The 19,586-nt window shown below is 37.9% G+C and overlaps 1 protein-coding gene across 1 annotated transcript; it reads left to right on the top strand.

Annotated features, from left to right (window-relative positions):
* The first annotated feature begins 69 nt into the window (after window positions 1-69).
* pnrc1 (proline-rich nuclear receptor coactivator 1) lies at window positions 70-5,604 on the top strand. Its single transcript, XM_005463311.4, has 2 exons — window positions 70-705; window positions 2,800-5,604. Exons 1-2 carry the CDS (start codon window positions 376-378, stop codon window positions 3,268-3,270), a joined length of 801 nt encoding a protein of 266 aa, XP_005463368.1. The 5' UTR covers window positions 70-375; the 3' UTR covers window positions 3,271-5,604.
* The last annotated feature ends 13,982 nt before the right edge of the window (window positions 5,605-19,586 follow it).

Raw genomic sequence — 19,586 nt, 5'->3', positions numbered from 1 at the left:
AGTTTGACGGGTGCACTGTTAGTCGTGTTATTTTGAAAGGTTCTACCGGAAGTGACGTAATTTATTTTGGGTAACTTAAGCTCTCTGACACTTCTGCTTTGAGAGGCTCATTTTGTACGACGCGCCATCCATGGTTTAGCGGCAGCAAAACTGAAAAAAAAAACTCTTAAGTTTCCACACAGGAGCTTCCGTTGAGATACTTTAACGTTAAAGCCGTTAAGTATTTGTTTTCTGTGTGAAGGCAGCTCGAAAAAAGGAAAGCGAATTATCCACTTAGCTAATTGGTAGCTAACTGTTAGCCTGTGACGTTGTTAGCTGAAACAACAGCCGCGGAGGAATTAGACAGCCTGTTTATGTTTTCGCCACTTCAGAGACATGTTGGACGGATCCACCGCTTACGGCGATGAAGCCAATATCGGCAACGTCGAAAATAACAACCCGATATCGCTGATTTCCAGCAGCGATGTGACGAACAAAACGAAGCAGGTTCTGCTGAAGAAAGGCGGAAGGAAGCTGCGGAACGCAGTGCCGCTGCATCACCACAAACCCCCGAGAAACTGCCCCAACAGCCGCTTGTCGGACCACCACCACAACAACAACACCCTGACGGCCTCGACTGGTCACAGACCCACAGCTCAGGGCGGAACCGAGCCCGGAGAGACCGTGCTCACCCTCCATCCCCTCAAACATGGAGTCAGGAAAGAGGTACAGATTATTATCTGCTGCACTGCAGCCCTGCAAGGGCTTGGTGCTGAACTGCTAAGTAAACCTGTATCAGGTTGAGCAAAGGCCATTAAAACCACAAATGGGAAACACTATGATCCACAAAGTGTATGATCATATCGGTTGCCTTAAGAAAGTACAAAACGTCTAATAAGCTTTAACAAATAGATTTTGTTTTAAGGTTTGTTACAAGTGTGCATATGCATTGCTTTCTCTCTGTGGCATACTGTTAAATTTGGAAAAGTTGGTTCTTCATTATATTTTATAATCCAAACATTTAATGAAAATTCAGTGTCAGCAGCCATGTGTACATTAAAGTATTTGTGAAAAAAATGTTCATGCAGACTCATGCAAAAGTACACGTAAAGATACCCATACAAAACTAATTGGGGTGAAACCCAGTTGTTTTGCCTGAGGCGTTTGTAACTGACGCAGTTACCACTCTTTCTCCTGAAGGTGACGTGAGTCGAGTCTTTGTTTCTCTTTCGCCCCGCTGATTAACCGAGGAAAAAATGTTCCAAATTACGCATGGATCGCAGTCTTGTCTGTCAGATAAATGCAGAAGGGAGAGTCCACAAAACAGACAATGAAAACATGTTTTTGGTATAGAAAGTGTATTACAGACGGACGTGTTGGCGTTATTATAAATGTGCAATGTTGTTCCTGCTTATTAAAAATATTTGGTGCCTGCCTAAGAAGCTTTGTTTGGGCCTCCACCAAAGGAAAATCACCTGGACTGTATTAACAACAGTTTCAATCATATTTTTCTTCAAACTGGATCTTTCATTTTACTCAAGCTTAATTGTTTCTGTTACTTATAGTAACACAAACTATCAGAGTGGACCAATTGTGGTTAAATGGCTTGTTCTGAGTCAGGAGAAACCCTGCATGTTTGAGAATATCAGAAAACAGGGTTTTCCCTCCCTCCAAGCTTATCAGGTTATTGCGAAATAATGACATCATCTGAATGGCAGCGGGTCTTCTTTTCTTTTTCTTTTTTTCATTAACTCACTTTCTACACTGTGGTTATACTCTGATAATGAAATTTGCCCCCCCCCCAAAAAAAATCAGGAGTCGGTAACAGTCAACAACTGGATTTTTACGCAAAACATTGGTGTCAGTGAATTTGTTCCTTTAGACATTGCCATGCCTGCGTAAACAGGTGTGAATTTGGATATGCACAGAAGATAATAAGAAATGAAATTGAGTAAGAGGGAGGTTTGAAGCGTCGGCGGAGTAAGTCAGTTTCTCCAAAAGTGAAACCTAAACTACAGGCTGTGTGTTTGTCTCAGCAGCTGTGAGAGAAAAACTCTTCAAGCAGAAAAGTTATAATTGTACACACAGATGAGTCCAAATGACTCATAATGTTGATGTGTAAATACCGGTGGTAGAAATAAGCAACTTTTTGACAACAGCTTTACCACATAAACCTAAAAGATGATAATGTGTGACTGTTTTTTATGCATTATTTTGTTTTCAAAGCCAAATGCTTCCACATTTTATGATTATAGCGTTCAATAATTGATTAAATGTTATTTAAATGAAATTATCATTTTGGCTCCAAAGGCTGATTGGGGGGGGGGAGGACAAAAGTGATTAAATGGTTAGCCATGTTGCCCTTATTTCCTTTTCATCACCTCTCCTCTTGTTTTTGTTTAGCTTGAGCCAAGATGGCAAAAGAACCTTTAAAACCCAAGATTTTATCTAAAGGACATAAAAGTACTAAGTTCCTGCTCTTAAAGCTGCATCTATGCTGATATTTTGAGCTTCCACCTATGCATTTAACCCACATCTTCACAAGCAACATGACTCTGGAAATGTTTGTTTGTAAGATCAAAAACATCCCCTACTGTGCTCTCTACACTATAATTAATAAGACGGCCACAGTGACATCACGATGACATCAGTTAACCACAGTGTTAACATTTTGGTCACTGAGATGTGTATGTGTGTTTTGGAGTAATAAATGACCATATTTAGACAAGAGGGTGAAGTGTCAAGAAGCAGACGTCTGCCCTTTAGTTTAAATTTCAATGAATATTAATCCAGTTTTATTAAAAACTTTGTGTTTTGCAGCTGCTGAAATTCAAAGGTGGCAGATTGGAGCGAGGGGCTGCACAACCAGGGGGTCAAGCTAACCGGAACCTGCCTAAGCATGATCAGACCAACCATAATGTGAACACCAGGAGCCACAAACCCAAGCAGAGCCAAACACCTGGTGCTGTTCACCCCACAAGGAAGAAAGATAACAGCACACCGAATAAACCCACCTCCGTCCATCAGGCTCAAGAGCAGAAAAAGCCCCTCCACCCCTCCAACAATGTAAAGATTGTGAATGCACCGCCTGCTGAAGCTGCACCTGAATACCTCAAAGATGGTGAGAAGGTCTATGCTGGAGCTAAGTTCAGTGAGCCACCCTCACCCAGTGTCTTACCGAAACCGCCCAGCCACTGGGTCGGCGAAGATGAGCCTGTTAAGAGCAACCAAAGCCGGGAGCAAATGACTGTTCATTTGAAGTCACTGCTGAAGGTTCAGGATGCATCATGACCACAATTTGGAGTTTCAAATCGGAGCTGACCTACAGTGTCTGATATGTGATTAACCTTTAATACCCAAAATTGGAAAATTAAAATGGAAAGTTAAATGTAGTTTGGCCCTTTTAACACACTGCAATACAATGTAGGGAGTTTTATTCACTGTAGTACAATTTCCCATTAACCAACATGCTGCCTGCATTTGTGAACATTTTTGCACACGTTGTGTTGTTGCTGGAAATCTGACTGACATGCTGTGTATGTCAGATGTTTATCAGATACTTCCTGACTTCTGGTAAGCTGATGAATGACTGAAAGGTTTTTTGTTTTTGTTACCCAGTTAGTGAGATTGTGCAAAAGTGGTCTGAAGTCGCCTCCAGCAGCAAAACAATCAGTGTCCGATGTTTACGTCATGCAAAGTGATGACGGCACTTTCTTTGTGAACACTTTGGAAATGGCAGCCATGTGTTTTGACTTTTTAAAGCACTTGTGTAAATGTACATAATCTATTGTAAACACACATTTGTGTATATTTTTCTTGTTATTTTAACTGAGATTCTAGTTTTGTTACTGAGGTTTTTCTAGAAAAGAGAAAAAAAATAGTCCCCCTGCAAACTGAGGCACTTTGTTACAGCTTCATCAGCATGAGGCACGGTGGATGTAAGAGACTGTTTTCAGTGTAAATCAGGAAGGGCAGGACACCTTGTTTTGATGTTCCAAAGCTTGACCAGCCACTTTGATGAATTCACCAGCCAGCTTAGAGCACAGGAGAGGACTTCCACGTTCTGGCTGTGTACCTTTCAAAAGGCTTGGAAAGTGGACTAATCAAAAATGGGTCAGGGGGCATGACCTTAAGTTACAGCTGCTAGCTGAAGTTCTTTCCCTTCCTTCAACACGGGTCCAGCTGGTGGAGAGTCGAGAGTCAAATCAGGGACTGTGAAGCTGACGGGGCTGTTGACGCCTCAGTGAACGCAAGATAATGACGAAGATGTGAAAAGTCGCACAAACCAGCTGCTGCAGAAAGCTAGTATCCTGCATCCACACCAAGTGCTTTTTCTTTTCTTTTTCATTTATTGCACTGACGTAAAAAGTGTGTACACTTTAAGTTTGCTTTTTCTTTGTGTCCACCGAGCACTTAGCCTTTTTTTTTGTTTTCTTCTTAATTTTTGTTTTTTTATCCCCACACCAGAAAAGTAATGTTTACAAAATGGTATCTCAAGTACGTCTACACATTAATGTTTCAGGGACTTCATGGCAGTAAAATTAAAATAACATTTTTTTTTTGACAATCAGGGATGTAAAATGTTGTTATAATGAATCAGTAACTCAGCTGTCCTCATTTTTGTATGAAATGCCAGGATAAGAGTGAGTTGATTAAATAATTTGTTTTGAATTCATGATATTGAAAAAAATCCCCAAACATTTGTTTCTTCTACCTCCTGAAATCTTCTAAAGACCTTTTATTGTCTCTCTTTTGAATTTGTAAATTGGATGTTGAGCTACTATCAGACATTTTATCCATGGATGAATTGGTCATTCCTGCAGCCTCAGTCACTGGGAATGATTGATTTGTACTATTATGTGGTAATAGAGGCAGGTAAACATGCAGTAAGTGAGGATGTCTAAATGAGGAGAGAACAGAGTCACAGCAATGTTTGTGTGCTACGTGTTATTTGCTGAATAGGAAAAAAAAAAAAAGAACAAAGTAAGTTGAAAAGAGATTTATTTTTAGAGTTTAGCTTTTTCAGTGAAAACAAGGACAAAAAGGAGAAATCGCTGTTGTACACACACATCACAATGTTTCCACACTTTAACTTTTTACAGATGTGTAAGGCTCACTTGGACATAGTCAAGTATTTTTTTTTTTTTTTCTTTTTGTCTGACTTGTTTTTTTTTTTCCTAAAGGGGACTTGATTTTCACTCACATGCTCATGCCATGTACCTCTTACCTGTATTTGTGTTTCTTACACACATGATTGTTTACCAGGAGTGAAGTATGTGTTAAAGTTAATACAGGTCATCTTATGATTATGTACCATAAGTTTTCTTTATACCGTAAGTTTTTTTTTTTTCTTTCTCACTTTTTTTACTTAAATATTTTTCATGGATGCAAGCAGTTGCTGGATCTTTTTTCTTGACCTCTGTGACGTCGCTTGAATGGAAAATTGTATTAACGTAGCAAAAAAACTGCCCATTTTATTGCAGTGTTTTAAAATCATTTCATTCCATTTATAAGAATAAGCTTAAAAATGCATTTCCATGCCACAATTTGAGAATAAAAGACGTTTATTTTATAAAGTCTTTCATATCAAAATTCAAAATGCAATTAAAAAATTGGTAACCCCTACTATGTATTGTTTGAGTATTCATTACTGGTGGAGTTATTTTTGTGGAAATGGGACATAAGGAAAATTGCATGACTATTGCGGCAACTCTCACCAGAATAAGGAACTATCACATCATCATGACATCATTACTCATTTAACCATGAATGGTTTATCATATTCACATAAATATATTTATTTATTTGAGTAGAATAAACTGATGGAGTTAAAGTAGTTATAGTATTATATGGCCTGAAAAGTACTAAGTTCCTGCTGTTAAAGCTGCATATGTGCTGATAATTTGAGCTTCCACCCATGCATTTAACCTCTTATCTCCACAAGGAGCCTAACTGTGAAAAAGTTTTTAAGGTCAAAAATATCTCCTGGTGTGGTCCCTACGCTATATTTGATAAGAGATGGCCACCGTGACAGCGCAATGACATCAGTTAACCACAGTGTTAACATTTTAGTCACTGAGATGGGTGTGTGGTTTTTGGAGTAATGAACGACCATATTTAGACAAGAGGGTGAAGTGTAAACTTACCAGCCAAGGCTGCAAAGAAGCACATTTCTGCCCTTTAGTTCATATTTCAATGAGTATTAATCCAGCAATAGAACAAAAGACACTGACTGACGGTGTTACCATAATACATTACAGTGTGACCTGAAAATTAAAAAGTCTACACATATGACCAGGAGCAGTGAGAATCTGCAGATCATACTTCATTTCTTTTATGAATTCAGAAGGATACTGGGATGTGTGCTGGTGAAAACATATACAAAATCTCAAATTTTGCCCATTTTACCAAAAAATCCTTCCAGATATTCCTACATCCAGACTCATTTAAGAAGTTAACAATTTTTAAGGTAGACCACATACTACCACTAGTAAACCCTTCTTAAATCCTCAGTCCCATGACTAACTGTAGGTGAGTAATATTAAGTAATATTAATATTAAATCTGATGCGTCTTTCAGGGATTTAAATGCACTCATCCTGCTGATGTGATTCAAACTTGATCAAATAGCTGAAGTTTACTAGTTATTTTGTAAAGATTTCTATTCTAATGAAGGAAAAAACAATCCTAAAATAATTAAACAGAGCTTGTGTTATCATTGTATTGCATTGTGATTTTACTTGGACTATGTAGACATTTGCAAATATGAAAACTGAATTCATATAAGTTTTAATGTTTTAATAATTTAAAATAATAATAAATGCAATTTTTTATTAATGTATTTATTTATTTATCTAAAGAGTTTAGCCAAAAAGAAAGAACGAAACGTCAGTAAGCACTTTTACTATTCATTGGGACCAAAAGTGATGCAAATATGCAATTTTTTGTTTTGACTTGTCTTTGCACCTTTATTTATCTATGTATTTTTTATTCTACAGCGGTTACTCCAATTACACTCTGAGTTGGAGAGGACGCCACTTTGCTCTGTGAAAATCTGATAAGCTACAAGTTCTTCTTTGGAACTTGAAAATGGAGGTGATTAAACTTGGTGTGGTGCGTGGTGTAGATTGCTAAAGATAAACCAGACAGACTGTTCTTTTCTCTTTTTTTTTGGTTTTTTGGTAAGTGCAACTATAATCTGATGTACCAATAATCAGCACCATGGACAGCAACTGCAGTCAGAGGGCATAGGAGCGGACACCTTTATCTCAGCTTGTCATTGATACAAACTCACATCATATTCTTCAACTAGGCTACCACAAACCTGAAACAGATTTAGCCTTTCTAAAGTGTAAGACACCTGTAACTTTATAAGCATGGAACGAAAGAGAAAAGCCCATTAAGCACAGATTCTGTCATGCTAGTATCAATCTGATACCACTACCAAAATCAATACAATCGATATCTGGAAATATCTACCCTATATAACCCTAACACATGTGATAGGGTTATATACCCTATATAATTATTTTATCCCTAAAGTGTTATTACTAAAGCCATAAACTAGTTTTTTGTTTTTAAATTAAAGTATCTACATTATTTGGGGTCTGAGGCACTGTATCTGGTAGAGGATCTGAGTAATACTGAGAATACTTGCCTTACTTGCCAAATCGTCAGCCAGTTCATCAGTGTCTTAACCATTGTGTTTTCTGTGTTTGTGTGATGATTATTAGAGCTTTCTCACCACATTCTCACCAAAAATACTTCCCCTTTAATTCTAAGAAAGGTTGCCAAAGAGCTGTAATGAGGAACAAAAAAAGGTTTCTTTCTCATAGCAGTGAATAACCAACTGTCTGCTCTTATGTGCCTGCTCTTATGTGCTTCCTTTTTTCTAATATATCCAACTTTATTTATAAATATACTGTACATTAAAGAAAAATACAATTTTAGTCACACATTCAACTTCCCCACTCATGTTTATCTGGTGATTCCTTGGTGAGGGAATATAAAATTAAATATAAGCATTTAAATTAGCAAAAACATGAAAAAAAAAAAAACTAAAATCCCTGAGGTGACAATGAGGAAGTGACTCACTAATTACAAATTACAAAAACTACAAATAGTCTTTAAGAGAAATCAGTTCAGAGAAGCTGCGAGTGGAGAGTGGTGGAACAATGGTTAAACCTAGATGGAATAAAATATCGTCATGTCTGATCCTGATGTTTCAGGTTGCAGGTAAGGACTCAGAACTCAACTTTAATAGCAATAAAATATACCTTTAGCAATAATATATTCATTTAGTTATTATGGCAACTAAACAGGCTCTGTTGTTTTAATTGAGTATGAGATACATTGATAAACCTCTGTTGCATCTAAAATCATATTTACTCGGATGGTTTAAAAAAAAAGATCTGATTTGTAATAGGTGTGTTTTAAATTTCTCTTCCATTTTCTCAATAGTATCTGGAAATGCAATATCCATTGTAAAGAGAGTTGGGGATGATGTCATTCTGCCTTGTCCGTGTGTGACTGATGACCTGAATAAATGTGACAAGACTACATGGACCTTTTCTTCAAAAGATCAACCAGCAGTAGATCTGATCACACTTGGGAAGATTGGTGACGAAGCCAAAACTAAATCAGACAGATTGAGTGTTACAGCGAACTGTTCTCTGCTTATAGAGAAGCTCACAGTTGAGGATATTGGTCGTTACCGCTACAAACATTGCACATCAGCAGTAAAACTAACTCAAGATTTTGATCTTTCAGTTGTCTCCAGTGAGTATTTACTTCAAACTATTCTCTACTCAGATTCCCTTTTCATGAGAACAGAAATTGAAACATAACAATAATCACGGTTACATTAAGATTATCTGTTGAATGGATTCTCTTTCTTATGGATTATTTCTTTAATAGTGACAAAATATAAGGAGAGTGATATGATACCATTATTGATATTACTTATCAATTCAATTATTTATTGTTTCTATTATCAGTACTCATTAGGCTCTCACTTTAAAAGTGAACGCCATCGCTAAACAGAATTTGTGCAAATGAATTACATGCTGTGTGGCCAAATGTTTGTGCATGTTGGAGACATTTTCAATCTTTGTTGTGATCAGTGCTGGTAAATGGTAAATGGCCTGTATTTATATAGCGCCTTTATGGTCCCTAAGGACCCCAAGGCGCTTTACATACCCAGTCATTCACCCATTCACACACACATTCACACACTGGTGATGGCAAGCTACGTTGTAGCCACAGCCACCCTGGGGTGCACTGACAGAGGCTGGGGTTGTTACTCAAAAAACTAATTATTACAAATATTACACAGAGCACTTCTCTTAAAAGTAATGCAGTACGTCACTTAAAATTAATTAATTACACAACTCGTTACTCAGTAAAATGTGCTGAAATGCACTGTCACATAATCTAAACCTATAGGTTACAGTCCCACACACCAACAGAAAAGCCTATCCTAAAAAGGATACACATATGATCTTTCTTTTAGCATTTAGGTACAAACAAAGAACCGAAAGCATAAAGCAAAGATGAAAACCAGAACAAAGCGATCGTCACAGTGATTCTACTGTAGAAACATGAGCAGGTAGAAACAGAGCCAGCAGCCTGACTCTTCATCACTGCTGTTGTTATCTGTTGAAGTTCAGGGTCTGTCAGACACTCAGCTTTAAAGTGGACATGACACACTTCATGTATAAACACTAATTTAGACCATGGGCACTGTCTGTGAAGCTGGATTTATGAAATAAGTGCTTAAAGTTAAAATGATAAAAAACATGTTTAGCGCCATCTTCTGTCAGTACAAAATATCGATAAGCAAAATCGATAGGCAAGCAGACTATAATTCCAAGGAGTTGTAATTCTTAGTGTAATTCTCTGAAGTAAAGAACACCTTTTCATTATTGTAGTTCCTAAATTTAGTATAATAACGAACTGTTTTGACCTTGAAAAAAAGATAAAGGAAGAACATAAATAAAACCTGAATAGTTTGATGAGAAGCACAAAATAATAAAAATCATTTTATCGATATATTACACATTATCTCTTCCCAGACTTGAGATGGTCAACAAATAAATTCATATCACAGTTATCTAAAAGAAAAAAAAAGTAAGAGATAGTCAACAAAGGCAACGATTTTCAGATTGTTGAAAAACATTCTCAAAAGGTAAAAAATATGTTAGTTTTTATTAAAATAAAGTCCAGCAGAATTGCTAGCTGGAAGTAAACAATATAAAGGTTTTATTCTCTTTGCAGGTTCATCTTCTTTGAGGTCCATTATCGTCCTTGTAGGTTTAGCAGCACTTATAACAGCTGTGGTAATGGTCAACATATGGGCCAGAACCAAAGGTATGTTTAATAATGAGATGTTTTAATAAATTTGAATTCTTAATAATAATCAAAATAGAATTTAATTCCTTTGTTTCTCTTTTTTTAGGGAACAAAACACAGATGGTTCAAGCAACAGTACGTAGAAAAATCAGTAATTCAGTATTCACATATGTGGATGATCTATGTTTGATCTATGTTTGATGTTCATCTACAGTAAATGTGACCAAGTCTGTGAGTGAAGGTCATGACTGGAGATTAGACCACCTTGATAACACACACTTAAAAGTTTGGGTTTTTTTTTTTTTAAGTGGATGGATGCAATTGTTAAGGTGGAACCAATAGCTGCTGTAGCAGGCTACACCATTTGCACACTGACGGGAGAACAAAATATAGAAAAAAAAAATCTAAAGAGCACAAGTACAAGAGAAACTCCGGAACATCAAGGAGTTAAGACTGTGGGAGAGATCAGAGACTCTCCCACACACACATGCACACAAACACACACACACACAGCCACATGACAAGCTAACATAAGAAATTAAACTTTAATTAAATCAAAATTAAAGGGTTATAACACAAATCATAGACAATTAGAAAGACCAATCTGATCATTTTTATTTATTTATTGACTTATTGACCTATTTATTTTTCATAGGTGTCCTATTATAAGGATAAAGATGAAGTTGCAATTCACTATGAAACCACTGGGGACTCTGCTGTTTCTGTCTGACTTCACTGAGCAACACCATGGAAAATATCATCACACAGCTATACCATCCAGAACTGTTATACCCTCTACAAAATGTCTTAGTGAAACAACCTGATCAGCTATCTTTTTCTGTCTTGTGATACAAAATACAGCCTCTTTACTGCACAAGGGTGAAATCATGGACCATTGTCAGTTATTGAATTTTACACAAAAAATGAACTGTGAATAATGCTATTATGTAAGCTGGAAATAAAATGTACAAATATTCAGTTGTAGTGTTTTTTTCCCCCTTTTTAGTCCCCCCCCCCCCCCCCCCCCCCTTTTCCCCCTTTTCTTTTAAAGGCAAAGGTGAAGAACAAATGTAATATATATATATATATATATATATATATATATATATATTATATATATATATATATATAAAGAGAGAGCATTTATTATATTATATAAAATTATATTATAATTTTATATAATATATAAAATTATAATAGGTGACCTCAGCCACTAGGTGACCTCAGTGTGTAAGGATGTACCCAGTCTCTTGTTTAACACAAAAGCATAACATTGGCCATGTACAGAACAAAGTAAAACATTTTTTCTTGTTTTTTTTTTTCTTTTATAAATTTATAGTTTGGTTTACGGCTTCAACATCCCAAAGTCAGTCACTGGGTTAACTGGTCATATCAAGGTGGTTATCAACTCAATGAATGAACCACGGGTTTCCCAGTGCTGATATGAAATAGGCAGCCCTGGCAGCATATGACCAGTCGCAAACTGCACAGGGAGTGATGCTGCATTTTTAATGAAGATGATTACACTAGTAATTTGCAAGTAGTATTACAAATATAATGTTCGAAAAAAAAATCAGACGCTAAACACATGAGAGACGCTAAAAAAATCACAGCTGCAGCCAAAGCAGAAGTGTGTGAGTGTAAGTAACAGAATAGTAATAGTTTGTAGGACGGTTTTCCTCTTATTCTGTCACAGCGGGACGGAACGGACTCACGCGCAGGCCCCAAGTCTCGAAAACACAAGAGTCTTTTTCACAGTTCACCAGGTGATCTATTTACAAAAGTGAGGGGAAGGCCAGACTCCGGGGGTCCACACACGAAAGGGAAAGACGTTGAAAGTCCACGCACACACTCCGTCCACTCCACACGCTCCTCTTCACACTCCACAGAAAGCACACTCGATCACTTCAGAAAACACAGGGGTGGGTCCAGGGGATCTGTACACAGAGACACAAAGGGATTACAATGGAAGGTCACTGAGAAACACTCTAGAGTTAACTGAGCTGGAGTTACACTGACGAGGGTCGGCAACGGTCCAGTGATGAGAGACACAGAGCTGCCATCCTATAAAGGAGCTGGAACACTCGTGATGAGCCACAGGTGTGTGGGTCAGGGGCAGGAGCCCACAGGTGAGCTCCGCCCAGGCCGAGGGAGGAGGGAAAGAGAGGAAGGGAGAGAGCAGGAACAAAAATGAAAACAAAAACATGTAGCCATGCTGAGCCGACCGGGTAGGCACAGGGACCCTGACATATTCTTTCAGCTGCATCCATTATAATTTTAGATGCTCTGAAAGCAAGAAAAGAATGTCCGCGGCGCGGACATTGGCAAAAAAATAATAATAATTTTTTTTGCTCGTATTCATGCTTCCCCGACGGCAGCCAGCGCATATTGGGAATGTCATAGGCATCAATCGGTTTTCTATCGCCCATTTGCTGGGAGTAAGGGCGCCCTCGTTTGTGATGTGCGCCTGCTGCTTGCAGCACAGAGAGGAGAGGCCGGGGCGGCGGGGGATTCTCTGGCTTTCTGGAGCAGCATCTAATAACCAACTCGCAAAATAAAAGAAAATAAAAACAAAACAACAAACACGAAAACACCAGACATCATGATACAGACTTATAATTTGCACCGATGTTTTTTCGAAATTCTATACGCGAAAAGTGAGCGCGAGAGCCCTCGGTGCGCCTGCTTGCTGCTGAAGTCAAAGTAAACTTTATTGCTATATACAGTCCAGTATATAGAGAGACGACGAGGCTCCAGTTACAGCAGTGCAAGTAAACAAACAATAAATATAAGAAGAGTAAGAAAATAAATATACACTTTAGGACTAGGGGTAAAGGGATCAATGACAATTTAAAATTTATAATATACAGTTTGATGATTTAAAGTCTCACACACAACGCGTCGAAAGGGGAGGGGGGCCTGCTTCTTCCAAATAGAGCACATTGCATTCATAATAATGTAAATCCAAGCCCATTATGTATTCATGATTTGAATCCTGGGTTGTGCAAAATCCCAGAAATAAACCCTAGACAAAGTGAATCTGTGAACTAAGGTGTAGGTCTGTTAGGTTATGTTGTGGTGATCCTCGGGTTGGGGGATTTGTGTTCATACTGGAGTGCAAAATTAAAACCAATGGAAGATGGACAAGAAAAGTTCAAAGCCATCAGGTGCTCAGTTTAGAAAAAAGAGAAAAGAAGAGGAGGAGAAATGAGCAAAAGATACAGGTAAGCAGATGTGTCATTGATGGCAGGTCATCCTGAAACAATCAGAATCAGAATACTTTATTAATCCCTAAGGAAATTATGTGGGTTACATTTGGCCCAAGAAGAAATTCTAAAAATAGTAACAGTAACAGACTAAACTCCAAACAACACAATATGTTACAGATTTTACACATTTAAGAAATAGCACTAATATATACAGATCACTCAGTTCTAAATATCAAGGATTAACAGAGGTGATTATAAATAAATATCAAGAAAATTGACAAGTATATTACAGAATAGAAAAGAGTGTGTGTAAAAAGGATGTAACCATTGCAGTGTCCTGTGTCGGTCAGTGGTGCTTTTTGGTAATCTCAGTTTCTCACTGAACGCTCCTGTGACTAGCCAGCATGTCATGGAGTGGGTGGGAGGTATTATCCAACATTGTCCTTATCTTGGACAACATCTGCCTCTCACACACCACCAGTGGCTGTTTGGTAGCAGTTTGCACACTATGCATACTCTCTCTCTCCCTCTCTCCATATGTGTGTGTGTGTGTGTGTGGTGGGGGGGGGGGGGGGGTGGGGTGGGGGGGGGGGGCACAGGGAGTGTTCACCCAGGGCACAAAACAGGCTAGGACCGCCACTGCATATTTGTATTTGTTGACCTTGTATGAAATTTCCATATAGAAAAGGTCAGTATCTGAATTGTTGTTATCAGATTGTTAAACACCACCAAGGCTGAAGATTAACATGTACACTTAAACATTAATTTGTTAGAACATATTAAAATGATAAAGCTGTCATATTAAGAAGTTGAGAAGCTGAGCTACTCAGCCAAATTTTTCTTCTAGCTTCAAATAGGGAAAACTTTATTAATATATTAACACTTTTCCAGGCATACTGACCATGGCAATTTTATTTATATAGCACATTTCATTATACTTAAACTCAATGTGCATAAGGCAGAAGATAAAAAAGGGTTAAGATTTGCATGTTGATAATGTCTTAAATGTCATGGTGTTTAAAGTCTAAGCACATTTTTATAGCCTTTTTTACACTGCTGTATTGTGTTTTTTCCGTTACAGACACCACTGATTTGTCTGCAGCAGCTTTGTCTTTCACCCTATATTATGTATTTAACCCCCTCAAATTTCCTTAAAAGTTTTATTTTTCTGTCTTTAAAATTAGTCCCTCTTCTGTCAGCAGACTTGACCATGAAAAACTGATACTGCTCCCCATGTAAAAAGGCAGCAAAACAAAGTAAGTGACATTAAAATGAAGAAGTGAAAATTCATGATGAAGATGTAACATCACTCCTCCAAGGAAATACAAACATAAATAGTTTGCATCTGAGGAACTATTCAGTGAGTTGTGCAGAAAGTCTTAAAGACAGAGCAGTTCTGATACTGTTTGAGATTGAAGATAAGATATAAGAGAGACAGAGACACATGTTGAAACAGGTGGGATGGAAAGAGATTGAAGTACCCCCAACTTACCGCTCTGAGAGAGGGCAAAAGGTCTTAACATCCAGTCTTTTATGTTTACAGTGATACTATTCAATTTACAATTCAATTTTATTGATATAGATCCAGATCACAACAACAGTTGCCTCGATCTCTGTTTATTACTTTTGCACCTTATCTACATGTGCTTTTGCTAATAGTAAATTGTCAATCATACATCCATCTGTCTATCCGTTTTCTTCTACTTATCCAGGGCCACATGGGCAGCTGTCTGAGTAGACTTCCCTCTCTCTATCCACCTACTTCAGGTTACCTGGGGGAACACCGAGGGTTTCCCAGGCTGCCAGCGTGTCCTGAGTCTGGCCCAGAGCTTTTTCGCCCAGGAGGAACTCTTTTAGCATTGTTCTCAGATGCCCAAACCAACTCAACTGGCTCCTTTCGATGTGGAGGAGTAGTGGCTCTACTCTGAGTCCCTCCTGCATGGCTGAGTTCCCCTCTCTCTTCTCTAAGGGAGAGGCCAGCCACCCTTTGGAAAAAGCTCATTTCTGCTGCTTGTATCTGGCATCTGGTTCTTTCAGCCACTACCCAAAGCTCATAACCATAGGTTAAGGTAGTGACTTAGATTAACTGGTAAATCAAGACCTTTGCTTTTACACTCGCATTTTTACAGGTCTTATTTCATTACGATGGACCGGTACAGCGTCCACCTCACTGCAGCCGCAGCATCTGTCCATCTGTCATTTTCCCCTCTTCCCTCTCCCCTGACTTCGAACAAGACCCTGAATACTTAAACTCCTCCACTTGGGGCATCAACTCATCCCTGACAAGGAGTGGGCACTCCACTCTTTTCCAGCGGAGGACCATGGCCTCAGACTTGGAGTTGCTGACTCTCATTTCTGCTGCATCACACCTTGACTGCGAACTGCTCCAGTATGAGCTGGAGGCCACCACATGATGAAGCCAACAGAAACACATAATCTGCAAAAAGCAGAGACGAGATTCTGAGATCACCAAAGTGGAAGTCTTGTGCCACTTGGCTCCACCTAGAAATTCTGTCCATAAAAATAATAAATAGAATGGATGACAAAGGGCAGCACTGGCGGAGTCCTAGACCCCCCAGGAATGGGCTGACTGACAGCCGGCAATGCAAACCAAGGTCTTGCGACAGTTGTATAAGGACCGTACTGCTTGTAGCAACATGCCAGGAATCCCATACTCCTGAAGCACTTCCCACAGAACACTCCGGGGAACATAGTTGAATACCTTCTCCAAGTCCACAAAACACATTTAGACTGATTGAGCAAACTCCCATGCTCCCACAAAAATCCTCGAGAGGGTAAAGTGCTGGTCCATTCCTCCTGTATCTGAGTTTCGACTACTAGACAGACTCTCGTTTCCAGAACATTTCCCAGAGAAATACAGATGTTTTTCTTCTATGTTTTTCTTTACTTGTGTCCCCCCTTTCACTACAGGCCCTTTGTCTTTCAGGCCATAGACATTAAACATACACATTTTCAGGCCATACACATACATTGTGGCACATCAAATAAAATTATTGGCATCTCTTTATTATTAATTTGCTGTTTTACCTGGTGGGAACATTATGTCACACTGGAAAAAAAAACTAATTAACTTAAATATTAGAAAAAGCATACAGACAAACAGATTAATCCAAAGAGAAGAATTCATGTGCTCAGTAATATTAAGAACACATGCTTGTCTGCCTTCAGCCAGTTTACCAGTGTGTTCACCTTTTTGGTTTTGGGTGTTTTTGTGGTTATTATTAGAGCTACTTTTGTAGCCACATTCTAAATACTTCCCTTTTAGTTCTTAGAAAAACTGCTAAAGAGCTGCAACAAGGAGCAAGACACTTTAACTTTAACCTTTTAACTTTCAACTTTTATGTACTTCCTGTTTTCTAATATACATTCATTTCGTGATTCATATAGGGAAAATAAAATTGACTTAAATGTGAGTATTTACATCAGCAAATAATCTTTAAGAGGAAGCAGCTCAGATGACCTGAGAGTTGAGAGTGTTGGTTCAATTAAGATGGGACAAAATATCATCATGTCCGATCCTGATGTTTCAGGTTGTAGGTAGGGATACAGAGCATATTTCTGAAAGCAGTGAAATATACTTTAACAATAATATATTCATTTGCAATTATGACAACTAAGTATGTTCTGTTGCTTTTTAGTGAGTATACATTTACATTTTTCTGTGGCATATAAAATGATCTTTACTCTGAAGGTTTAAAAATCTTTTAGTACTATGTGTTTTTCCTCTTCCATTTTCTCAACAGTATCTCGAAATAGAATGTCCATTTTAAAGTGAGTTGTGAGATGATGTCTTCTGCCTTTGTCTGAATATAATAGATAACCAGAATAAATATGACAAGGCTTTTCTGACCCCATATTCCACCTCTCTGTGCTCTCTTGTCATTCCCCTCGCCCCCAACTCTCTGTGGCTGGTTCTGCTGCAAGTTTCCCCCTGTAAAAAGGGGGTTTCCTTCCCACTATCCCCAAGTGTTTGGTCATAGGGGATTGTGGGATTGTTGGGGTTTCTTACAACCTTACAAATCAAAGTGCCATGAGGGGAATTGGTGTCACTATTAAATGAACTAAATTGAATTCACATGCACCTTCATAAGAAGTAAACCACCTTTTAAACCACCTTTTAAACAACCTTTTTTCAGGGTTAAACTGCTCCAGCTCAACTTTGAGTAAGAGACTATGCTGGCAATGTGAACCAAGCTCTTGCAAAGGTTGTACAAGGACCGTATAGCTTGTAGCAACAAGCCAGACACTCCATACTCGTGGAGCATGTCCCACAGAACACGATCGAATGCCTTCTGTAAGTCGAGAAAAACACTGACTCAGACTGACTGAGCAAACTCCCATGGAACCAGAAGAATCCTCAAGAGGGTAAAGACCTGGTCTAGGGTCCTGCAACTGGGGGGAAATCCACAGTATTCCTCCTCTATCCGAGTTTCGACAGCTAGACAGAACCGTTCCCAGGGAAATATAGACGTTCCCATATAGACGTTCTCCTTCTTTTTTTCTTCTTTACTTGTATTGCCCCTTCCACCCACCAGAGGCCTTTTGTCTTTCAGGCCATACACAGTTACATGTGGGCAGTATGCTATCTATAGGATGACAGGCATGACAAACACATGTCCATATACATGTCCATATACCTTTTTATCTTATTGTATATTTTATTCTATTTTATTCTACTGTATATAGCATTTTATTTTATTCTATTCTGTACAGTTGTGTACTGTATTTATTCTTATTTTATTTTATTCTAATTTTTGCTTCATAACTTTTGCACTGTCCACTTCCTGCTGTGACAAAACAAATTTCCCACATGTGGGACTAATAAAGGTTATCTTATCTTATCTTATCTTATCTTATCTTAGTTCATGTTATTACTTGGTAGTCTTGCTGATTTGTTTTTGCGAACAGTTAGATTGCGAGTTTCTAAAAATTGTGGTGTTTTCCAGCTATCTTTCAAAGAAACGGGTTTTGGTTCACAACTTCCTGTTTTCGCCCTTAAAATCACAAGCCTTCCCTTTTTAGGATACACAGTTTGGTCACACACACTTAATAAAAAAATAAATAATGTAGTAATTAATTAATGTGGATATTATTAAAGAAAAATGACATACTAAATGCTGAATACAAGCTAAAGTCAGAAATAAACACAAGCAATATAATGTAAATTAAAATGTATTGCATTGGAAGATGTTCAGAGCTCTGCTGCTGTTGTTGCCAATTTTTGGTAAATCCTGGGTTTATATAATTGATGAATATGTTTGTGAATACCGAAGTTTTTTTTGTTGTTGTTGTTTTTTTTAACTGACTCCCCTCAGGGTGGCCTTGTTTGTGTTCGTCTCCTTAGTTATGTTGTGGCTTTTCAGCCGGGTCACAACAACAACAATAAAAAGTTAATCATTTAAAAACATTTCATTTGGAGAGTACATATGCTGTTCTGAACAATTCTGAGAAGACTTGCTATTAAGACTGTAACAATTATCATTTCATCAGCTTATCAACGTATTAGAATCTTTTAAAAGAAAAGAAAAATCTGTTAAAAGTTTTTTAAATTTTTTTTTTTTTTAATGTTTCTCTCTGTTGCTCTTGTTACCATTTTCATCAAAAATACTTCCCCTCTGCTTCTCAGGAAAAAAAACTGTAAAATGAGGAACAGGACCATAAAAAAGTCTTACTTCTGCAGCTCTATATGTTCCTACTTAGACAGACAGTCAGACTGAGTTTGACTGTTCACTTCCCTGTTTTTATGTGCTGTTTGTTTTAGAATCCAAATTTTAAAATAAATAAATACATTTTAAAAAGCTACATTGTTCCATAAATTTAACTTCTTCACACATTTGCTTCTTTTAAGGTGCCAAAAACATCACAAATGCACTGTATGATAGCTATTGAGTCTTGATATGATCTTTCACTTGTTTATAATATCTTCATGAATTTAAGAGAGATGACATGAAAAACTGATATATCTCCACATATATAAGGTTTACATCAACATAAGTAAGTAAGTGAAGTTATAATAAGGAAGTGGCAA

Source organism: Oreochromis niloticus, linkage group LG15 (assembly GCF_001858045.2).
Source record: "Oreochromis niloticus isolate F11D_XX linkage group LG15, O_niloticus_UMD_NMBU, whole genome shotgun sequence".
Lineage (NCBI taxonomy): Eukaryota > Metazoa > Chordata > Actinopteri > Cichliformes > Cichlidae > Oreochromis > Oreochromis niloticus.
The sequence above is the reverse complement of the archived record's forward strand: the minus strand, read 5'-3'. Positions and strand labels throughout refer to the sequence as shown.

Excerpts from the sequence above, each read along its gene's own strand:
- pnrc1 (XM_005463311.4), top strand. The coding sequence starts at position 376 with ATGTTGGACGGATCCACCGCTTACGGCGATGAAGCCAATATCGGCAAC. Across the intron at positions 706-2,799 it reads AACATGGAGTCAGGAAAGAG|CTGCTGAAATTCAAAGGTGG; the intron begins GTACAGATTATT and ends TGTGTTTTGCAG.